At 40.0% G+C, this 24,858-nt stretch overlaps 1 protein-coding gene across 1 annotated transcript in view; it reads left to right on the top strand.

Annotated features, from left to right (window-relative positions):
- The window catches only part of arl15a (ADP-ribosylation factor-like 15a), a 109,987-nt gene that overhangs the window by 42,869 nt on the left and 42,260 nt on the right, over window positions 1-24,858 (top strand). Inside the window, exons 2-4 of the mRNA XM_080041812.1 lie at window positions 2,211-2,355; window positions 3,945-4,004; window positions 15,466-15,674. Coding sequence (XP_079897938.1) covers window positions 2,211-2,355; window positions 3,945-4,004; window positions 15,466-15,674 — 414 coding nt within the window. The remainder of the gene's footprint in view (window positions 1-2,210; window positions 2,356-3,944; window positions 4,005-15,465; window positions 15,675-24,858) is intronic.

The raw sequence follows: 24,858 nt of genomic DNA, 5'->3' as shown, positions 1-24,858 counted from the left end.
GCTCCCACAAAGCTAATGAGGTAGCAACCCTCTCTGTTGCCTTTGTCGTGGTCTAGAAATATATTTTTTTATAATAGGGGTGAATAAATAACAAACCTCCAATTCATAGCAACTTTAAAGCTGCTCAAGTTGTTCCAACTCTCTTTATCTCAACCCCTCTGAAACATTCACTGTCAGCTTGGGTGATTGACAGCTTAAGGGACTGATTGAAGAAAAGGGAATCTCTTTACATGCGGCCTGGAGGAAGTTAGGTGGGGTGTAAAGGTGGCAGGGGAAGAAGAGAGCCAGAATGAGAATGGAATGACCTCATCAAACCAAGTTTTTACATGTGTTCACCCAACTGATGCGCGCGCGTGTGTGTTTCCTGATCCTGGCGTGTTCCTGAAAGAGGAGAATGTTTCCTGTGCGAGCAGACTGACGGGTTCACAGAGGAGTCGGGGAGGTCGGGTTGCTCAGCCGACGTCTGGTTCTGTTGAAGCAGATTCCCCCCACATCTCCATCAAACAGCAGCTCTGAAAAGTCACCCTGGTGGTGGTCACTGAAGTCAGGGGGTGTAATGCAAAAGAACTATGGCTGAAACACTCTCTCCTCACCTCCAGTTTGAAAGAAGCAATGGGTTTTTATCTCACAGCATTACTGCCAGTCTCAGAAAATGACTCGAGACAACAAGTGATCTGCCGTAAACGTGATTTTTTTTTTTTTAATAAATTCACGTAGTTTTGTATTAGACTTCAAATTTGACCTAAAATTACTTGAACCAAAGATAAACGAAGATGCAAAGATACTTGAACCCTTGATACAGAGTATTTATTTATCTTCTTATTTGTTTATATCGGCTTCTCGTGTTTTTAATGGCATGCCCCAAGCACACCTGGGGAATGTGCGCACAGATGTGAAGCAGTTCATGTACACTTAAGCGTGTGTTTTCTCGCCTGTCAGAGTCTTTGATTGAGCAGAGTAGCATTACGTTGAGCCGGGTCATCCCCGACAACAGCAGTAAGCAATCCTGTGTTGATGTTCTACCACCTGGAATGGAAGATGAGGATGATGAAGATGAGGAAGACATAAATAAACACAGAGAGAGAGAGAGAGAGAGAGAGAGAGAGAGAGAGAGAGACTGCTGTCTACCCTCCCTGCCTTGTCCAGACAAGTTCCTGTCTTGCTAATAAAAGAGATCTCTTTTTAGTTTTGGATACTGAATACTCTCCACACAAGTTTAAAGATCTCATTCACGGTTCACACCGCATTTGCTCTCTAATGTCTCACAGCAGGCCCTTGGTCCCAGGCCGTGATTCATGGAGTGACAGGTCTGCCTCTGGCCGCCATAAGGGCCCAGTCAGACACACACACACACACACACACACACACACACACACACACACACACACACACACACACACACACACACACACACACACACACACACACACACACACACACACACACACACACACACACACACACACACACACACACACACACACACACACACACACACACACACACACACACACACACACACACACACACACACACACACACACACACTGCAGATGGAAACACGTTGCGGCAGTTCTTAGATGCATGCATTTAACACTCCTTGTCCCTTCCACATATTTTTTCATGTAGACCTTTTACTTTGTATGACATGGTAGCATTTCACCCTGAAAGGAAAACATATCGCCGTTTTATTCTTTGTCATTCCTGATTTCATTTTTTAAAATGACTTTCTGGTGGACCATGGTTCAACATTCTGCTCTTCTTACATCAACTGACAGTGTGGAAGTGTTTCATAAACCAGACTTGTTTTTGACCTGTAGTAGGGTTTCCTGATTCATCGTATGAAGACAGATGTGAATCCCACAAGGGTCTTTTTTTGAAAGTTAAAGAATTTATTCCAAAGATGTTCACTAGAGGGGCTGAACAAGTGATTTCAAATGCAGATTCTTTTTTTTCTTTCTTCTTTTTAATTATTTTTTTTTTTTGGCATTTTCAAAGCTTTTTTTGATAGTGCAGAGAACAGAGATGAAATGGGGCAGAGAGGGGAATGACGTGCAGAGAACGCCTACGGGTCGGATTCGAACCCGGGTCCGCTGTGAAGAGGACTGGGCCTCATGGGGGGAGGGGGGGCAGATTCTTAATCACTAACTTGTCCAGCCCAGTTGTATTTTGTTTGTTTTCTAACGCAGTCATTGTTTTGTGTGTTTTAGTGTTTCCGGGCACTGTGCTGTAAAGGACCCCCGCCACCAAGACCAGAGTACGATGTGGTGTGCATCGGCATGACAGGTGCCGGAAAGACAAGCCTGCTCTCACGCCTCTGTAGTGAGGGTGGCGACGGCATCGTGCCTACAACAGGTATGTACTCTTTCATGGGAAATTAAATTTTTTCAGTGAGTACACACCATGGTACACACACACACACACACACACACACACACAGGCAAACAATTCATACACATGCAATCACAGAACCATTAATCATGCATTAATACCAATGGGGCTGCCACATAGTCAGGTGTGCCAAGCAATTAAGGGTTTGGTGCCTTGCTCAGGAGGTGAACTGGCAACTCGTCCCCAAAAATGTTATGTATGTACTTGAATAAAAGCATGCATCTTCCACAGATCTATCGGCATCCCTGCCTTCACATATGCACTTCATGTTTCAAGAACAGTAGATAGATAATACTATCCAAGTATGACTGCTCTCCAATAGGGGGAAGCAAGTCTTCAATATGTCTACCAAAATCCCAGTGCTCACACCAGAAACACTCTGCTATATCTCACCATCCAATACTCAGCTTCTTTCTTCTTGTCAAGTGGAAAGCTGGTGTTAAGTTAGTCCAGAAGAGGAGGCTTTAGGGTTGGTACATCATTCTCTTGGTAGTCACTGCTCTGCTTTTCCATGTACGCACCGCAATCCCACAAGGACGCTGACATTCCCTTTTCTCTCCCCTGGCTTTGTCAGCAGTCAACTTTGAGCTGTTGCAGAAGTCCCATTTTAGATTCAGTCATTGTTTTCACGTTTACCAGTAGATGCTAAGAATAACAAATATTCCCAAATGTGCTGCCTCTAACCGTTAGTGTTAAACTGTCTCTGTGGCAGGGGGTGGTTTAGGGGAGTGAACACCTGTCTGTGTCTGCCACTGAGTAAGCCATAATAGATCAAATATGTCCATTACTCACCTTTTAGCAGAAGCATTATTTTGGTGTATTTCTCTGGAATGAGATGTAGCTGTCAACACTGTCTGGGTCTGCCAACATTTACAGAGTGAAGATGAAGAACAATGATGGGGAAAGTCTCCTGTGTTCCCCCCCCCCCCCCCCACGTTTTACCTCATAATTTTGAACTGTTGTAATGGGCTTTAAAAAAAATCCTTCTGCGGTTAATTCAGATTTTTTGAAAGTCCTAATCGGTTGTCTCTCCCATTTCTTCTCCTCTTTGTGAGAGTTTCCAGGAAAAGGAATTCCCACTGAGACAATCATTTTTTTCTTCAATGGATTTCTTTACTATTTCCCATCGTATGCAACCGCAGAAACAAACCACATAATACATGGTAGCACTTTAGAAATTAAGTTTTATCCTCCACTAATTCCAAAGTTGAACAAAACACTTTTCTGTTTAGCCTTTCTTGATTTCTGTTTTGCTTACTCGGACCACACATTGTTATTTTCTTATATTTGTATAATACAAATGTGTTTTCAGTCAGCTTTGTGTTCACCAGCTGGTGGTTTGGAACAAGGTTCACCAAATATCCTGGGGAAACTAAATGATACAGTGGATTTTTTTGGCATTTTCTCATTATTGGAAAGAAACAGCCAACATTCCTAAAAGTTGACTCTCATTCCTCCAAACATGTGCCCACCACGCATACTGACTCACACATTGCTCTTCATCTTCTATCTGAATCATTGCAATAATGGATTTTTATTAATTTCTTCTTCAGGTTTCAGCATCAAAGCAGTGCCCTTTCCCAATGCCATCTTGAATGTAAAAGAACTTGGAGGTAAGAAACCCATCCCCAGCCTTAACCTTTTTTTTCAATGTGAAATACAGTGGCAGAGTGTTGACATTTTCCTGTGGGTCAACCCAGACGTTAGCAGGTTTAGTGGCCCTGTGCTAACTTCAGTGTGTATCTGACTGGGGTTTTGGATTGGACAACTGCGTTAACAAAACACCAACATTTTGAATGGAATACATATCTTAAAGCAATTACATGTAGAGAAATGGTGTTGACGTTTCTTTAAAGCTTCACATATACAGTGTATAAAATAAGTTTCTGTGATTTATTTTATGAAGTGAAATCCACATGAAATGTAATCATTCCCCATATTTCAGGTAATGAAATATTATATTCCCACACTTGATGAAGTCAAAACTTTCGTTTCACCCCTTTACATAAAGTAGTAATCATGCAGGAATGAGCTTGTGTGAATTCATTTCTGCATGTATACCCTTATTTTTTGATCCTGTACTAATAAAGCAACTGGTTTGCTCCAAATCACAAATCTGAATTACACTAATGTGTGCATTTACTCGGTTTAAAAACATGTTTTTCGTTTTACGTGATAAAAGTTGTCCTGATATCCTCTCATCTCTCAATATTAACTGTTTACTCTAGAAAACTGTGTACAGAGTGCAAAAGCATGTTTGTTTTTTTACCCCCTGTAGCATCACACCTTTCGGTCACAGACTGACATTTGTTTACAGACGTCAGACCTGTTAGTGTGTTTTTGAAGTGGCTGCACAACCTGCACTCTGTTATTCCTGGAAATGTAAAGCATTCAAGGAGGCAGCTTAATAAGCACTGATGAGCTAGGAGATAAGTAAACAGAACATACGCAATGGGAAGCTTCCTGTCCTTAAAGGGAGCCATACGAGAGGGGTAAATAACTGCTATCCCATCTCTGTGACGTGAGGAAAATTCATTGTTTTGTTGAGTTGCTAAAATAATTTATTTTGTTTTCCGCGCCCAATAGGCACATGACAGGTGCAGTGCATGTTTTGAAGGCTCACCCAACGTATCCTTCTGAAAAGATGAAAAACATACACGCGCAGACACTAACACATACACACACACACACACACACACACACACACACACACACACACACACACACACAAAGAGGCACCGGGGGACCACCAACGAGGGTGCTACCAAATTTGGACAGAGCGCATTAGGGGGTTTTCAAAAGAGTTTTTTCTTTTTCGTTCAAGCCAGTCTGGTGGGACATTATTGTGGTTGGGGAAAAAAACACTGGTCCCACGGATGACACATTTGATTTAGATAAGTGAGTGTGGGCTGCCACCACCGCAAAGGATGATGAAATCTGTTCTCTTTTTCTCTTTGCCCCCCTGCTTAGACCCTTACTCCCCTGCTCCCTTTCTTGTAAATACAGAGAGCATAAGAATTTAAGCGTTTTATGGGGCCATCCGTTATGGCTGGTTGGGAGAGGGTAAAAACAATCACATGATGTTTTGACGCCTCACTGGACTTCTTTTTCGGAGCGCAGCATAGGATTTAGGTTTTCGGTCTGAGGTGAAATGTTGACATGAAGGTTTTTTTGTTTTGCTGAATGAAAGCGTACTCTTCTAGTTCCACGTAAACGTGGAGTCAGGAGAGTTGGAGTTGTTTTGCTGTTGCAAAATGTTCCGCTGGTCAGTTTTCATAACGAGCCTTTCAGATTGTTCTCTGATTAAACTAGCCTCTTTCCACACTGTTTTTAACTTACTCAACACTTCCCATTTCTGTCAGCATACACCACCCCCCTTCCCCCATGGCTTCAAAAAAAGCAAACAGGCCTGGTTTAGTTTTTGTTACTTTGCATTGCATCAATGATGCAGAAAAATGATACAAGATGTGACGCACAGACAGTATTCCTGACCCTGAAAAACTTGTTTTACACAATACCTTTGTGGCTTGTTCATTTCACTCAGCCTTGACTGAGGCAAGGGGAGAAGTGTGAAGACGTGAAGCTCTTACCATGTATTTCCTTCCTCTCCCACTAGAAAGCCCGTTGAATGTCAATGACGTATTCTCCCATAAGAAATATAAAGTACTTCAGTTGACTTTAAAGCTACAGTGCGTAACTTTTTCACATAAATTAATAAATGGCGGTTACATTGCCATACGAGTTGAAACAGAGTTGATTAAGCCTATCAGCTCCACAAAATTCTCCGTAATTCTCAGTATGGCAGCGTTTACAAACTGGTGTTGACCCCGACACTGACGTAGGACTTTGAAAAGAGCCCAAGAAATATTTCAGTTGTGGATTCTACTGCTAAGAAAAAACCTGGACGTACAACAGAAGGAATAAAAACCTTTCACAATCATCGAAGGCTGACCTCATGTACAGTAGATGCGTCGACAGGGTTGTTATAATTACTCAGAATTCCTCATGGGGGCAACATAAGTTACGCACTATAGCTTTAAGTGTGATCAAAATATTAGACACAAATGCTATAAATTAACTAAATGTAGTGTAATGTTATATTTTTTTCTGCTTTTGATATAGCGGAAGTAAGGCAGTAAGCCGCATTATAGTTCAACCCTTTTTATCTAGGAGGCAAAAATGGGTTAAGTTAAACAGAAAGAGGGCGCATGGGAAACAAGCAAGTGTTGAGGTCAACACCTTTGGCAGGCAGATAAATCTTGCATACAGCAAAGAGCAGAGAATAACACTAACAGGGCACTTGGAGTTGGCTTTGGAGCCAAGTCTCCTCTCGGCTATTAAAATGCCGCAGGCTATGAACCACTGTAAATGTAGTTGACTCATAACTGTAACTTGTGTTGTTGCTAGCTCTGGTAATGCATTTTTAATGTCTTTTTTAAACCATAGGCACAAAGCAGCTTATGTTCAGGCAACCCTGATGTATGGTCCCTATAATGATTAAGACTGGGCTATATGTTTGTCTCACTCATGCATTTGCCATTGAGGTCCCTTCAGTCTTGTTTTAATTAATTATCTTTCTCATCTGTCGCTCTGGTTTCCATTTTTATTTTCTTCCCCACCCTTCTGCCTCGCGTCCCTTCTTTTCTGTTTCTGGATTGGGCTAATACAGTATGTGTGTTGTCTTTGTCTCTCTGTCAATCTTCCCTCATGTCTCAACATGCTTATTGATTTGAACGCTGACCCGAAGACATTCTTCAGGCAGAACTTTTCTCTCAGTCTTTTTTTTCACATGCTTGAAAATAAACTTGTTATTATTACCTAATAAGTGTCAGCTTGCTGCAGTGCCCAGATCCCTTAAATATAATGTAAGTGAGAATCCCAGTTCCCTTAATTGGAGTAATGGATTCAACTGGTTAATACAGATAGATTTTTCTGAATAAACTTGGTTTCTTGGTCATAAGACTAACAGCTTTTCTATCTGTGTCTCCGCTGTCATTTACATATCAAACATTTCCAAATAGGCAAAGTATTGCTGTGACAGCATTGTGGTTGGATGAAAGGAGACATTTATTGATTCCAAAGTCCAAACCAAAGCTTAAACTCACAAGTAAGTCAAAATAAAGTGGCCTCCCCAGCTGCTGAACAGCAGAACATTTGTAAAAATCTGACACATGTGCACACAAAAGACAAATACTCACTATAGAGCCCTTCCTCCCTCAGTGCTGTCAGTTCAAATGCTCTGAAAATAGAAGAGGCAATCATGCATTGTGCTAGATCGTCACACATCAATAATGCACTAAAATAAAATACACATGTCAACCATGATTTAGAAAAATCTATTTAGAAAAAAAAGGACACAGTATTGAAGAAAGTGGAAAACGGTGTGCTTTGATGATAGCCATTTATGTATGGCACCTTGTATTACTTACATACTAAGAAATATTGTGAAAATGTAATCAGGAATCAAATTGATAACCTTAAAATGTGCATTTTCATTCTAAGATTGCCAGCACAAAGAGATGAATACGTTATTCGTTTAATCACCAAGCAGCAACCTTATAGGAGTCAGCATTTTATGACGAAAGCTCTTATTACTCATCTAAGTAAAGTGTAATAAGGTATTTTCAGTCAGTTGACATTGAGAATTTTGCATCTGGCAATCTTTAGTCTGGCAGGCATTTGTACCCAGCTGCCAGGTATGGGGATTTGGTGGGAAGGGCACCTCCAGGGACACGGGGAAGAATCTATTAAGTGTGTGTATCAGTGTGTGAATGTGTGTGTGTATATGTCTGGACAGTGACGTGACGTCAAGTCTAGACGAGCCATTTCACATTGTGCATTCATGCCGCGCCATGCAACTGATGAAGTGGCTGCCCTAATAATCGACACTCCTTGCCGTTGAGGCTGTTGATTTGAGATGGAGTGGTAGAGATTTCCACATGCATTGGTTTTGTGTGAACATTATTTGACAGTTGTGTATATTCCAGTATACTGTAAATCAGATAATTTTTACTGAAATATGTTTGTTTAAATTTACGATCTCATGTGCTTTTATTTACACATTGGCATGTGTATATGAGACCTTTGATGAATGTATGCATGTGAGGCATGCAGTTTTTAGCTCAAGACGAGCAAGTTGCAACAATATCAGAAAATGTAGCCGTTTTCTAGGACCATCAACAGCTAAAGGAGATACTGTGAGCACAACTCAGAACAACAACACTGCACTGTCGTCATTGCAGACCCAATGTGGTTTGTATTACTATCAAATAGGACCACAGTGTGTGTAACTTTGTCCAGCAGGGAAGCCTTTCTTTTGCATAGGATAAGTCATGACCAAAAGTGGAATAATTTGTCAATTGTCATTGGGGTTTAAAGCAGATGCTGGCAGCCGCAGACTGTTCTGATTTTAGAGTTCTGAGGACAGACGTGTAACTGATCCTAATTTGAGGCCTAATTCAAGGATATTTCCCTATTTGATGTTGGGTTTTCAGTTGATACTGAATGAATCATATAAGCAGCACTATAAGGGACAGCCCATTGACATCTGGAAAGTGCCTTAGCCATAACCAACTCTTGAAGTTCAAATTTCAAAAATGCTAAAGAACAGTAATTATTCTATTTTAAAAATGCAATAGCAATGTTTAGGTCTAGCAAGTGCTTGATCAAGTGTGCAACAACAATAAGGACATGCATGTGAAAATGATGTCATTAAAGAGGCACACCAGTCTATACAAAAACGGGATACAAATAGAAAAGGGGATGATTTGAAATCATTGTACTTTCACATTACTACTTGTCTTACTATAAACAGCTGTGGTCACAAGCCCCTTTTACAAAGAGATTGCGGCATATTGATGGAACGAAAGAGTGGCAATTTTCCGGCTCTGCTTGGTTAGGTGTTATTTACACAGGACCAAGCAACGCCGGCATGTTGGCGCATCAGTAGCCCCTTTTACACTGCGTTCCGGAATGAAAGAGGTGCTTGTAAGCAGCGTCAGGTGTGACGTAAACATTTAGCGCAGCGCCGGTCAGCTGCTTTACAACAACAACACTGGCCGGTGAATTGAGAGCAGAAGTGCTGGGGCTTGCACTAAGAGGGCCGTATTTTACTGTCCCCGTGATGTGCCGGTTGATCTCGCTACGCGCTGAGTCCAACATCTCTGGGACAGTTAACCAAACTGACAACATCACTCCGCTCACTGCGTCACCTCACCTGTGTGCGTGTGTGTGTGTGTGTGTGTGTATGTGGCTGGGTGTGAGCGAGTCTCTTTGAGAGCAGTGCTCTGCCATTCAGACATACACATACACACAGTGTGTGAAGTCACGTTACTGTAGACAGAAATAAAGTGTGGATATACGCTCAGACTTAGGTTACTAATAGTGGCGGCGATCCGGTCGCAGCCTAGCTTAGCCTAGCCTTGCTTTCCCATTCACTGTACAACTTCCCCCGGGCAGAAATAGACTCATACACTCTGCAAAATGAAGCGTTGGGGTTTGTATTGAGCAGCGTACCTTATGACCAGCTAGATTATACGCCGTTCCTTTTATTTGGTGATTTTTACTGGACATCAGGCCGCCGTGGTTAATGTTTAACACACGTCCTTCAACTGCTAACATGGTCGCATGTTTAGAACGTAGGCTATGGAACGTCAAACGCCCCCCTGTTCCGCAACAACAAGCTGGCCGCATTTATACAGAGAGGCGGAACTGATTGTGTCGCCAATCTTACTACCCCCGAGGTAGTAAAATTCCCGGAACAATCTCTCGCACCTTTCTTCCCCCGTTCCGCAACGGTCACATTTGTACAGCAGGGCGGAGGGCCGAAATTCCGACATATTCCCAGCTTTCACTGGCTGTGTAAAAGGGGCTACTGTGGCAAATATTGAAAATGGCTCACCCAATGGAAAGGAGGGGCCAATATAGTGGAAAACAGCAAATATACAGCCAAATCATTTGCACAGAGTAACTCAAGTTATTTATCTAATATTAAGAGGTGCCACATTTGGCGGGGCGACTTTAATGCAGATTAGTAAATGATGCGCATAGATGAAAGGGATTGATGTGTGTTTCAGGCTAGGCCTCAAACAGGAACTGTTTACTTAACAACAGACAGTGCTAAGACTGCAGGTTGATGGGTGTATCAACAGCTGAAGTGTTTTCTACCTCACTGCAGCTCTAGCCCCAGCTCCTTCCTCAATGAAGTAAGCAAACTTTATTACTAAAGGCCTCCCTCCAGTCCCAGCACTCCTCCCATCGCTGTATTGTAGCTGTTTTGTTCTGAGAGAAAAAACACTGTCTGTTTTTCGTTAGGGAGACTTCAAAGAGGGTCGCTTTCAGTGTTTCAACTTTCAAGAGTGAAAAACGACCTGATTAGCAACATGTTTGCGTTTTGTTCAGGATAAAAGCTGGTGCAAAAGCGTGAAGGATTGGCTGAAATATATTAGACAGTGTTGTTCAAGCTGCTGACTGTGAGTCTGAAGACATACCTGCTGCGATACCCAACAGCTAACAGAGCAAGGCTCCACAGTAGCTTCATTTAGACCAAATGGAAATATATGATCGTTGGATTCAAATGTGTTGACTAATTTTTTTTAAATGAACACCGTCACAAGTCGTTTGAATTTACAGATGATCTCAGAAACAGCAGCCAGTACACACAAGTGAAATGAATCTGCTTTTAATTTGTTCCGTTTAATTGCTTGCTTATGTTTTACTGGCATTGGCCTTTAAGTATGCTTTATTAAGACATAGACACACTCTGATAAAGAAAAAAGTAATGTGATCACTGAAACGTCATTGCCAGTTGTGTTTGTGTAACTGTAAAGTAGATGTCTGCTTTTCCCATTCTCTCCTTTCTGCACCATTGGCGTCATGACTTCAGCAGCAGATTCCTAACAGTTTCCTATTCAACATGTTTTGAGCTTCACTTTTACTCCCCGTTTGCTCCCTAACCAAACAATAAACCAAAGACCCCACAACAAAAACATAGATTCGCATAGGAACGTTTAATGTTCAAATAAATTAACAGTATATTATACTGTTCTTGCTTCCAAATTTGAGGATGTCGTCATTTTAACAAAGAAAATGTACTGATGTCTCCATTACTGATTAATCTACGATTGTCATGTCGATTAACTGACCAATTATTTTGTCTATGAAAAATGTGAAAATAGAACTGCCTTAACACTAAGATAACGTCTTTCAGTCAAGGACTTAAACGTTAATTCCTGTCATTGTAATTTTTGATTGGAAAAATGAATTTGAAGATTTTAAAAATAGTTGCTCAAAAACTTCCGTTGATTGATTAATCTGCTGATTAAGCTTACCTAACGCAGCTCGAGGCTTTAGTTCAGTTATTTGAATTCGAAAAGCTCAATTTGCCGCAAAGCTATTGGAAAGTTCACTGTTGGAAAAACACAATGGAGATGGAATAAGAATAGAAAAGTTGTATGGACAGTGAATGTTGGCTGCATTAGTAATGAGTGGTAGCCCTGGTAAGTGTTTCGTATAACATTGGTCTGTAGCTGTTGGCTGTGTGCATACATAAAGAATAATGAATGAATAATCAAATGTCTACGAAGCATAGCACATCTGTACAATACAGTCATTAAAATGCATGTCTCCCAGACCTCAAACCAAGCATACATGTTAACCATTCATATATAGTAAATAGTACATGGAATAAATAATTAAACTCTTTGTTTCAGTCTGTCCTCATTTGCTGCAGAGGCTTGAAGAAGTCTTGCTTGAGAGAGAGAGAGAAAGAGAGAGCTAGAGAGAGCTAGAGGGAGAGAGAGAGAGAGATGGGTGGGCTGGGCGAGGTGTTTTCCTCAGATCACATTTCTATCCATTTGATCCCAGAGAGAGTTACTCTCATCACAGACTGACATCACCTTCTTGTTTATTTCCACAGTGAAATACTTTCAGAAATGTTGAAATCACAACATTGAATTGTCTTTTCTTGTGTAGAGGGCATAAAAACAAGTTTACAGCAACATAAAACCTACTAAAACACATAACATTGGTGAACACTTTTACTGTGCCTTTTTTCCCTCTGTTAGAGCTTTTATCTGTAGGGATAAATGGCACGGCAAGACCATTGCTATAGTGAAGGTCAACCAATTAAAAATCTTGCACGAACGCTTGTTGTGAACATTAAGTTTTAGTCTGATACCCTCAAATCTAAAGCGAAAACCCGACTTTGCCTCTGTGTTTAACAACTATAACATGGATTAAATCCATTTTGGAAAAGCAAATGATACCAATTTATTTTGCCAAGGAGGGCCTCAGTAGACAATTATGTAATGCAGCCACAAGATATGTTTTATGATTTTTTCTCCTGACTGGAAGTTGTCGCTCTCTTGCCATTACTAAGATAATATCTTATTTTGTTGCTCTCTGCACCTACGCATTAAACCAACAGCAACATGTATCAAGTTCAGGCAAGTGAAAAGGATGTTGAAAGCTACTCTGGGAAGTGCAAGTCGTAACTGACGTTAGGGTCAGACATTAGACAGAAGTTTAGGTAACATGGATACAATAACAAATATTTATTTGTAAATGTTGAAAGTATCCACTTGTGGAATCTTCCTTCAGGTGGATCGACGTGTGGATACACTGAAGCTTTCAAGAGCGAACATGCTGGACCATTCTGTGTGATACATTTAATGAGTCGTTTACAAGGAGTTAATTCATATTACTTTGATCGTTTGTTCACGTGATCAGATTTCCTAAAACTCAGTTAATTCATTGATTTTGCTTGAGCATGTACAATTCCAAACATACTGTCAAAACCCATATAGTGAATAATTTAATGTTTTTTTTAACATACTATAATTCCAAGCCATATTTATAGGATATTAAGTGGTGAAGGGTAGAAAAGCTAAAAAAAAAAAAAAAAAAAAAAAAAAAGGAAGTTAGATAAACAAGCAATGGAATGAAGTCTTATTCACGGCCCACTAAACTGATTCATTATATGTAGCGCTGCCAGCATTCCCCCCAAGAATCATGACGCCATGTTTGGAAATCCTTCTGTTAGACCAATAGGTGGCAGAAGTTGCCAACGACTTCCAATGAGACGTGACGGACATTCCACCATTTCCAGGCAAAGATGAGAGAAACTTCCTAGTCAATCTCTCAAGTGCCACTTTGTCTGATAGCTTTCCACTCCAGTGAGAGGTGTGAGTGGGAAGAGTGGGGGAGGAAAGAAGAGAGGGAGGGAGGGAGCGAGGGAGAGCATGAAGAAAGGGAGGTAAATGTCACTGAGAGCACTTCATGATGTTTGTACATGTGCCAGCTATCTTGGCAATTAGCTTACTATGAGCAACAATAACAAAACAACAGTTCACAAGATTGCAAAGGAACTAGAAGAAGGATAATGTTCAACCCTGTAAAAGCAAATACAATGTACCTGTGTATGCAATATAGTGGGACCCTTTTTGATATGTATTTTGAGTAAAAAAAAAAACTACTTTGTGTTGGTGTGAAATTTGAAGGCTACTCATTAAAGGACACTAGCTGTTGTGGTCAACTTGTCAGTTTACAAAGGATGCTGAATATGGCATGAGTAACATCGAGGATATGACTCACATATCTTTCTTTTCTTTTCTTTTAATATCATGGTTTGTGGTGTTGAGTGAGTTTGTCAGCATCGGTTAAGAGACGCTGCCTGTCATCAGGCAGTCATTCCTAACCTTATGAAAAACACAATTTTTATTTCATTTATTTTTTCTCATGGACTGAACAGTGATATAAGAATTTGCCACAAATCCTAAGAAGAAACTATACCGCTGCTATTTAAAGGAAGAAAGGTTGGAGAAGTAAAACGTTTGGCATTTGCATATCCAGCACGTTAGGTGTCCAGTTTTCAGACAGAACATTTGGCAATAGTTGGTGTCGAAGCACTCCTGTACATAACTGATTGATTATTTTATTCTGAGTTTAGGATTGAAAACTGAAATAAGCATGTTAGGAAAAGTCCAAGACAGTGAGCTTGCACTACGTATAGCTGCACCAATCACGTGGCAGTGCTTTACTTAAGGTGAGAAATGGGTGAGGTTATGGACATCGCTGTGATTGGGATTGGGTTGACGTCTACCAAATCGTTCAAACTACGAAGCCAATGGAATATTTAGACAAACCAGGATCAAATTAACAAGAATTTGTCATGAGCAGAATAGAACCGGTTGTTTGTAAATATTTCGCTATAATCATTTATTTCCCGAAGCAAAAGGATGGGCCAGCAGAGAAAGCAGAGGGAGGTGGTGGCGAAGAGACACGATTGAATCATTTTGGGAGCATGTAGGTCTCTTCCTCAAATGACTTACACTAATAAATAAAGTTGCTTGGAACTAAACCATTGTGTGTGCGGACATTCCTGCTACACATTGGAACAGAAAACAGGAACCAAATGTTGTTCCCTGTGGACTCGATTTGATTCTGTTCTTCATAATAAACCCAGACTCCATTCAACTGATCCAGTGAATTTGTGTATTTTCTTTATGGACTTTAAAGATCACTACTGTGCCTTTTTAATAATGACTTTTCAACTGCTGAGAAATATATGTGTAAGTACTATAGGTTGAACGTCATACCCCAAAGATTGCTGGTTTTGGTTTTAATACAGAACAAGAATAACAGCTACGGTGATTTTTATACATCATGATAATTTTTCCTAAAATGTTTGTACACCGCACAGCAGTAATTGTTTGGAATTTATTTTTCTGACCAAGGTACGGTGACCAATAGAAGCAAAGGAAAATTATTCCACCAATATGATTTGTTGATTCTGTTTTTTAAGTGGCTTGATGTGCTAAGTACTGATTTTTATAACGTTCCATGTTGAATAATTATTTCAGTACTTTCAATAGTTTTTTTTAAGATTTATATCCTGAGCTCAGGTTGATTGCAAACAAAACTTGTTTATTTTTTTGTAGATTGTTTTTGTATTGAAACAAGTCTAGGTATACACTGACAATTGAATTATGAGATTATTTCTTTTTTGAGTAACATTAGTTGACAATAACGTCTGCCATAAATTGACACATTTGATGGCATCACATTCATCTACAGGAGCCGACAACATCAAGAAATACTGGAGTCGTTACTACCAGGGGTCACAGGGTGTAGTCTTCGTTTTGGACAGCGCCTCATCAGACGAGGAACTTGAAGCAGCACGTAACGAGCTGCACTCTGCCCTGCAGCACCCACAGCTCTGCACACTGCCTTTCCTCCTCCTAGCCAACCACCAGGACAAGCCTGCTGCAAGGACGCCAAACCAGGTAAGCTATAGTCCGTTTACAGTGTTAACGTATTCCCTGGCATCTCTTTCTTCAGTTAAAGGTGCTACAAAGATCTTTTAAATATTTCTGAAACCGTCTAATTTTTCCTCTGACGATAATAAATTACATGTAACAGCAAACGAGATCATCAGTGCAAAAAAATGCTATTTTTATATAATTTTTCTTAATGCCTTTGTCATGCTTACCCAAGAACAACAGCTGGCGTAGTAAAAACACTACCGCTTTTGACCAAAGGGGGTGCACGAATGAACACAAACTTGGAGCACCTTTAACCTAAATTTGTCTTTTGCAAATAATGCATTTTGATGATTCAAATAATGGATCATTTTGGATAAAGTAATGGTTTACGTTCAGGAACATACTACTGACATACTGTATGTAAGTTTACACATACAGTTCATTGGATGGCTCATTTACAGACTGAAATAAGTAGTTCAGTTGATTATTGTTGCCGTTGTTGTGACATGGGGTCAGACTGTCTCTACAGTAGTCTGACCTTAAAATGGCCTAGTCCCAAGAGGTGTCAAAGTCTTATGTAATTTAATATGACAGAGCTCTGGTATTATCAACAAACAATTAATTAACAAACCAGCAGTATAAAAGTAAATATTTATATTAATATCTGACATCAACAAATTAGCCATCATCAGGGATTCTGAAATATTCTTCCAAATCTCGAAGGATTTTCTGATCTCAGCTTACTTTTTGTAATACATCTGTTTCAGTAAGATAGAGAAACATCCAGGGTGCATGGGCTTCCAAGATACTAGCTTTTAATTTTTCTCCTGCCAGGAAAAGGTCCAAGAAATGTTTTTTTCTTGGTATCTGGAACACAAATTCCCCCTGATTCTTTGTTCGCCTGTATGTTTATTTTTCCTCCCTCTTATTAAAAGGTGGATTGAGCGATATATTTATGTTAATATACATGTTAAATTGCTCTATATTCATACAGTTATCACTTATATAGTGTGCACACTTCATAACATAGGTCTCTCAGTCACCCGCTCTGCATGTAATCAGAAAATAAACTTTTTGGGTATCCTACAACCTGATATCCAATCAGAAGAGAGAACGCTACAAACCGGCACGTCTCACTGCCGGTGCACACGCAGAGAGCGACATAGGGGTGAATGTTTATGCGCCTACAATGCCTTCTGTCTGTTTTGATGGTTTTTATCATGTTGTATTGCACTAACAGATCTGAGATGACGCTAGATAACTCGCTGCATGAAGACCGCAGTGCATTAATGTGGTGACGTAGGGACGAGGGAGTCACTGACAGGAAGTTAGCTAAAAGTACCATTTTGCTTAGTGAACCTTTAAGTTATAGATTATATTGCTGTTTTATGTTTGGCAGGTCAATGTTTGGCATTTCATCTTTAAAACAGAAAATTTGATTTTTATCATTTGGCAATTTGCCCAAGTTACTTGAAAATATCAGTATCTGAATATAGAAGACTTGACACTGGTCACAAGGAGGGAATCCAGTGCCATCCATATTTTGAAGTGAGTTGTCTTTAGGGCTGCAAACTTCATATTGCTGTACTGTATATTGGAGCAATGGAAACCTAGCCAGCGCAGAACTCCAGGAGTACACTTTTTTTGTTGTTGTCTGGAATAGCAGTTTGTAACTCAACCAAATGACAGACTGTCATAGTTAAACAATAGAAGAAATGTCATGTAGTAGTCCTTGATTGCAGGGATACAATACAGCACTAGGGTAGTCTGTCCCACCTCTTTCTCTCACTGTTTGTCTTTCTTTCCGTCTTTCTCTTCGCAAACCATGCTCTATCACTCTACCTCCTGTTGGAGCCTGTTGGAGTAGCAGAGTAGATGTTATGGATAGAATTCTCTGTGCAATAATCACACATGTACAAAAACGTGGAACCTCACTTTCCTGCACACTCACAAAACCACTGAAACAGAACCCCCCACACACACACACACACACACACACACACACACACACACACACCATCTGCTGGGGTCTATTTGATGTTTACAAAGTACAACAGACGATTGCCATCTACACAGCCTTGACCACTCGTGCTGCACTTTGCTGTGATGTGACATCTACACTATGAAAGGATGGAGTAAAAGTTGCACACAAATACTGCTGTGAACTAAGGCCCAGCCGATTATCGCATATTTCGGAATTATCGGCATCGGTTTTACACATGATTTTAAACAATCATGTGTGAAATGTATTGCTGCCCTGGAGGTAGCCAAAATTAATAGCATTAATGCTATAGCCTATTTACAGCAGCAGCAGGTGTGTTGTAATACATTGGATTAATTTACACTTGACAGTTCCCCCTGCAACCAATAGCAGAGGTATTGGTCATCACTTGACAGTTAATAATAATAATTGATAGAATTTATATGGTGCTTATTTGGAGGTCATTCAAAGACACTTTACATCATAGAGAATCATACATTTAGAAAAAGAAAACAGAATACAGAACAAATTTAAATAAGGTTTGTATTGGAGTCAGGTGTCATTATGCTTCCTTAAAGAGGTGAGTTTTGACTTGACTTTTGAATGAGTTTATTGAGTCTAAGATGCTCATGTTTGGGGGGAGGGAGTTCCAGAGGGTTGGGTGCAGTAAGATAAAATGCATAATGTCTGAATTTAGACATATTTGTTACACTTTATTTTTTTTAGACAATGCGTATTGCAATAAAGAAAAAGTGCCTGTACATATTTTCAACAGTAAAAGATATATATATATATTTAAGGGTTCAAAAAAGTAAATTGTTTCAATATATATTTTGGGGATTTTTTTTTTTAATCGGCCGATTTAATCGTAATTTTTCTCTGAAAATAATCGGCATCGGCACTCCAAAATCAATATGGTCGGGCCCTACTGTGAACCAAACTGATCACATTTGAGGAAAATCTGACTCCACTTAAATCAGACTAACTTAGTTTAGCTCATCTAAGCAACTGCTTGCTTTAAACCCGACGACACTGTTCTCTTTGTTGGCCCTCATAACATAGACAATTAATCCAGTCCGTGAACTTTTCACACTCGCCGACTGGCCTTAGCGTGTTGTGCCCTCTGCTATATTTGATCCATGATTGCATCAGTCTCTGGAAGTATTGACTTTTCTGAACTGTTTGCAAACACTAACGACATGTGAGACCGGCTTACGTGGATGAGGTCATGAGATAGATAAATGCCTAAAGGCCTTTTTCACACCATGTTAGTATAGGGCCAGTTCAGTTATGAAGGACTTGTATAAAGTCAGTTGATCAGTGATGCATTTGTTTTCATACTGGGTCTTCTTGTATCAGTCAACAATTAATTGGGCATATGGACCTTTATGCAATATTTTGTTATGATTCACTCGCACTCTTCCTGTCACACATGCACTTACATTAAACACACTTAACAAAAACAAACTATACACACAGCTCTAGTTAATTCTTATTTCAACGTATTCAACATTGACACATCCCGTTTAGCTTAAGGTTCTGATAGTACACTTTTACAAATGTCTATGATGCTGCACTCTTTGGGTATAAAAGAGTTACTATTATTTTGAATGTTTAAGTGTGTGTATATTCTTTTTAATATGTTGTGTGCTTACAATTATTTTGTTATTATGACCATGCAATGTTACCGTGCATGTGTGTTCCACACCTTCTCTTACACTATTTTTCTTTTAGGTTTTACACTATATATCAAGCACATGAATGGAGTAATAACCATGGCTTGTTCTCATTATTGACACTTCAGGTAATATCCAGTGCCACAGAGTTCAAAATAAAACAGAAAAGGGTTTGAAATGGTAACCACACTCAACCACTGGAGAGAGGGCAAACCCTCTGTATGTTAACCAAACATTTGTTCAACACCGACCGGGGTCTCTTCCTGGAGTTTATTTTGAGTTCTCCCCAGGTTCTCACGCTATCGCTTTAGTTCACGTTCGAGGATCTTTTCGCATCCATTATGGGCACTTTGCAATTTAGAAACGAATAATGATAATAATCTTTATGTCCTGAGATCAAACATTATTTAGACTGTATGGGGTAAAAATGGTAGAGATCCTTAAAGATCAAACTAACCTGTTAAAAGGTCATTTCATGCAAAGTGGTGCTGAAAGGCACATAGTTTGGCTCTGGGTAGCCCAAAGGGGCTTTGGCAGAGTACTGACATGATGTTAAAAGAATATCTTTGCCACTGGTCATAGTCTCTGTGATAATTTCAGAAAGATGATTTTTCTATCATTTTCTAAAATAAAAATCTCTCAGTTTTTTGTTATTGCTCTACATTGGTCTCCGAAATGACAATACTGGCTTTATCTTTGAGTTTATAAGACATGTTTTTTTTCAATGTACATGACTCTATTGAAACAATAGTAGGCTTAATCTGCTATCGGCATTTGTTATTTGCTTCCTAATTATAAATTAAGATTATCTTTACATATAAATGTCAACTAAATTGAAAGGGACTTGCTAGTTGTGCCAACTGGTGACGTACATTGTTCCTTAAGCCCTTTGTATATTGTTTGAGTGCAGGAATTGGGGAATATTTCTTTGTTCACATTACTTAATGATAAAGGTTGTCAAAATGCTCTACTGTGGAGCCGAGTTGCTTAATATTAAATTAAAGTTATACTAGAAGTACCAAGGTACATGTCAGAAACAAGCGGCAAACCACTCTCATGGGCTTGCTGGTCCAGTGAAAGTGCAGTGTGTCTCCTCATCTCAGGATAAAAGCACAATTAAAGATATGCCACTGCTGCTTATTTCCAAGATTTTCTCATTCTCAGCCGCAGAGCTGTATGAAACATCGCAGCAAGACCTCGGTGTGAACCCTAGACAGTGTTGGTTCTGTACAGTGTGTCCAGCTGCACTTCTCACATACTTACATACTTCACATACAGTATCACTCATTTATTTAGGTTATCTAGAGTATGTGTGCATGCCTCTTTGATTGAATTTGTTACAAGCTGCATATATATAAACTTGTTTCTAAGACTAAGGAATGTAGGTCAACATAGTTAATGTGATGTATTGCACTAAATACAAATTATTTCAGCTGTATCAATACCAAAGAGTGTCTACATCACTCACTCATAGAGCATTACCTGTTTATGCAGGACCCAAATAATCTCACACATGCATCCTCTAAAGCAGGTCTAGCCTCAAGCCTTTTGCATCAGACTCCCACGTGGAAACTCTCCTTAAAATTCTGAAAATGTATTGTTTAAATTTCGAACAACATTAGAGGTTTGTAGATAACGAAAGTAATCACATAATCTTTTGCTGCCTGAAGGTTATAATGATGTTTAAGATTACCGTGATTCATCATTCATACCACTTTGAAAATAACCTTTTCAACTAGAGTCACAACCTTTGATCCACAGTAACAATTTGCCTTGGAAAACTAAGTCCGGTTACATCCTTTGTAATCCCTTTGAAATGTTTAAACGATTTTAGCATGTCCAAATGTTTATTAGACAGGTCACTCTAAATTAAAACAAGAAGTCATCCGTAAGGTTTTGTATATACTATATGTGATGCATGGGTTAAATGCTGCAGTTCTTGCCACAGTGTTCCCTTTAAATTCCTGGACGGAATAACCTTTCACGCGGGACTATTTCATGGGGACCCATATGACATTTGGAATTATCTTTTATTTTCCAGAGGCATATGTTGACAGAATGGGACTTATGACGTGTCCTGAAATTAAACTTAAACCTGACCACTTCAAGTTAACATAGATCTTGTATTATTAGTGGCTGACGTATAATTGCAGCCGTCTAATTGCAACTTAGAAAATTGCTACGGTATTCTATGGTAGAGCACATACCATTAAGGTTAATTCTTTGTTGCAGCGGACCCGGGTTCGACTCCGGCCTGGGCAGTACTGCATATCTTCCCCCTCTCTCTCTCCCCATTTCAACTACAGTGGAGGAAATAAGTATTTGATCCCTCACCGATTTTGTAAATTTGCCCACTTACAAAGAAATGAACGATCTATAATTTTAAAGCTAGGTTTATTTTAACAGTGATAGACAGAATATCAAAAAGAAAATCCAGAAAATCACATTAAAAAAAATATATAAATTATTTTGCATTTCATTGAGTGCAATAAGTATTTGATCCCCTACCAACCATAAATAATTCTGGCTCCCACAGATTAGTCCTCGTGCTTTAAAAAAGTATTCCTAATCTCAACTAGATTCCTGTATAAAACACACCTGTCACAAATTGTTGCCTGTATAAAATACACCTGTCCACAGAGTCAATAACTCAAACTCCAACATCTCCATCATGAGCAAGACCAAAGAGCTGTCTAAGGACATCAGGGACAAGATTGTAGACCTGCACAAGGCCGGAATAGACTACAAGACCATTGGCGAGAAGCTGGGTGAGAAGGAGACAACTGTTGGTGCGATTATTCGAAAGAAACACAAAATGACCATCAATCTCCCTCGGTCTGGGGCTCCATGCAAGATCTCACCTCATGTGGTATCAATGATCATGAGAAAGGTGAGGGATCAGCCCAGATCTACACAGGAGGAACTTGTTTATGATCCCAAGGCAGCTGGGACCACAATCACCAAGAAAACCATTGGTAACACACTATGCCGTAATGGATTGAAATCCTGTAGTGCCCGTAAGGTCCCCCTGCTCAAGAAGGGACATGTACAGAACCGTCTGAAGTTTGCCAATGAACACCTGAACGACTCAGAGAATGCTTGAGAGAAGGTGATGTGGTCAGATTTGAACAAAATCAAGTTATTTGGTATCATAGTGACTCGCCATGCTTGGAGGAAGAGGAATTCTGACTATGACCCCAAGAACACCATCCCCACAGTCAAGCACGGAGGTTGAAGCATTATACTTTGGGGGTGTTTCTCTTCTAAGGGGACATGTGGACTTCACTGCATCAAGGGAACTATGGATGGGGCCATGTACCATGAAATACTGGGTGACAAGTCCGTAAAAATGGGTCATGGATAGGTCTTCCAGACCCTAAAATTACAGCAAAGGCAACAAGGGAGTGGCTCAAGAAGAAGCACATTAAGGTCATGGAGTGGCCTAGGTCCGGAGACCTTAATCCAATAGATCTGCGGAGGGAACTGAAGCTCAAGCGACAGCCTCGAAACTTTAAAGATCAGGGGCCGTATTCACAAAACATTTTAAGGCTAAGAGTAGGTCCTAACGTGCTGATTTAGGAGTAACTCTCAAAAATAAGGGGCGTTTCACTCCTAATTTTAGGACTCCTAACTTTTTAAGATGAGTGTAATTCACAAAGCATTTTACCGCTAAAACTAGCTCCTAAATCTATGAAAAGCTAGGAGTCCTCGAGAGGACTCCTAAGTCACTAAGAGTAAATCACAGACACTCATTTGATGGCATTTTGGAGAGATTTAATGCTAGTGAGCTTTACAAAAGGTACCTTAATAGCTGTAAGGGTTTAATGATCTTAGTAAAGCTATGTTTAGAAAGTATAGACACATTTATATTTATTATATTTATATAAAAAATTATGTATTAAGTTCCTTTTCCTGCAGTTGCTTTGGGTTTACGATGCACTGAAAGTTACTGTTGGTGTCACGTTTGGGTTTAATTTGTTACTAGAGTAGGCCCATATGGCGCTTCCATCTCCTCCATTCCACAGGTCCGCTACTGTATAGTTGCGTGTCTCGCCTTTTTCCTTCCGCATGCACTTTATGATTTCGCCAGTTGTTTCTAAATTGCGAATTTCCTGGTTTGTGTGAGGAAACGGAAGGTTCTCCGTGAGAATGGTGACTGATTCCCTCACTGCAATCTGGTGTGTGGCACTGATTGGCTGATTGGACCCAGGTGTGAGGAGATGATATATGCTCTGAGATCCCAGTGCTCTGTGCTGCTCATTATCTCACCTTAAGAGGTAGTGAGAGGTTGTCTCTGAGTGCTCCCTGTGTGTCTAAGTCTTCTGTTTTGTGTGTGTGTCCATTCAGCTGCTTGGCAGCGGTGGTTTTGTTCTTGTTTTAGTTTTCAATATTAAAAGGTAGCCTGTGTGGCCCTGCACAACTTTGTGCTTTTTGTTTTCTCCCCCCTCCCAGTGTCGCGTTGCGATTTAGTGGTTTTCCCTCCGGGGATAACTTTTAGAAACCCCTTGGTCCGCACCTGTGTCCCAAACTCCCCCCCGAAGCCTTACAGTTTGTCGCTGTCTGACTATTGCGGCATAGTCCGCCGTTGAGGGAAATACAGTGAGAGTGCATGGCGTGCAGCTGTTCAATGAGGATATTTTTTCCGATTCAAATCATTGCAACATTTTAAATGAATAGACTTATGTGGCGCTATTGTAGGTTAATTGTGAACGAATGTGTGGGAAACCCTGCAGTATCTTGGTTTCATGTTAAATCAGTGTCACTTGTCATTAATTGTATATTAAAACTCTTCACTTTAATACAGCGACACGATATGGATATCTCCCACAGTGTTTCTATCATAAACTCACTCTTAGTTCTCATTCCCTCTCAGCCAATCACTGTGGGCATAGAAGGTATGAACATGACATCATCCATAGCAACAGGGTCAACACCGCCCTCTATTCTTAGTTTAGGAGTCCCTCCCATTCCTTAGTAAAAGTTGATCTTATCAGCTTTGTGAATAGGTTTTAAGAAATTACTCCTTACTAAGAACTTTTAGTGCTCCTTAGGAGTACTCTTAGCGCTAAGATAAAATGTTTTGTGAATACGGCCCCTGGAGAGGATCTGCAAAGAGGAGTGGTCCAAATATCCTCCTGAGATGTGTGCAAACCTGGGGCCGTATTCACAAAACATTTTATCTTAGCGCTAAGAGTACTCCTAAGGAGCACTAAAAGTTCTTAGTAAGGAGTAATTTCTTAAAACCTATTCACAAAGCTGATAAGACCAACTTTTACTAAGGAATGGGAGGAACTCCTAAGCTAAGACTAGAGGGCGGTGTTGACCCTGTTGCTATGGATGACGTCATGTTCATACCTTCTATGCCCACAGTGATTGGCTGAGAGGAAATGAGTCCCTAAGAGTGAATTTATGATAGAAACACTGTGGGGAGATATCCATATCGTGTCGCTGTATTAAAGTAAAGAGTTTTTATATACAATTAATGACAAGTGACACTGGTTTAACATGAAACCAAGATACTGCAGGGTTTCCCACACCTTCGTTCACA

Source organism: Ammodytes marinus (genome assembly GCF_949987685.1).
Source record: "Ammodytes marinus genome assembly, chromosome: 2".
In the NCBI taxonomy this organism is placed as follows: Eukaryota; Metazoa; Chordata; class Actinopteri; order Uranoscopiformes; family Ammodytidae; genus Ammodytes; species Ammodytes marinus.
The sequence above is the reverse complement of the archived record's forward strand: the minus strand, read 5'-3'. Positions and strand labels throughout refer to the sequence as shown.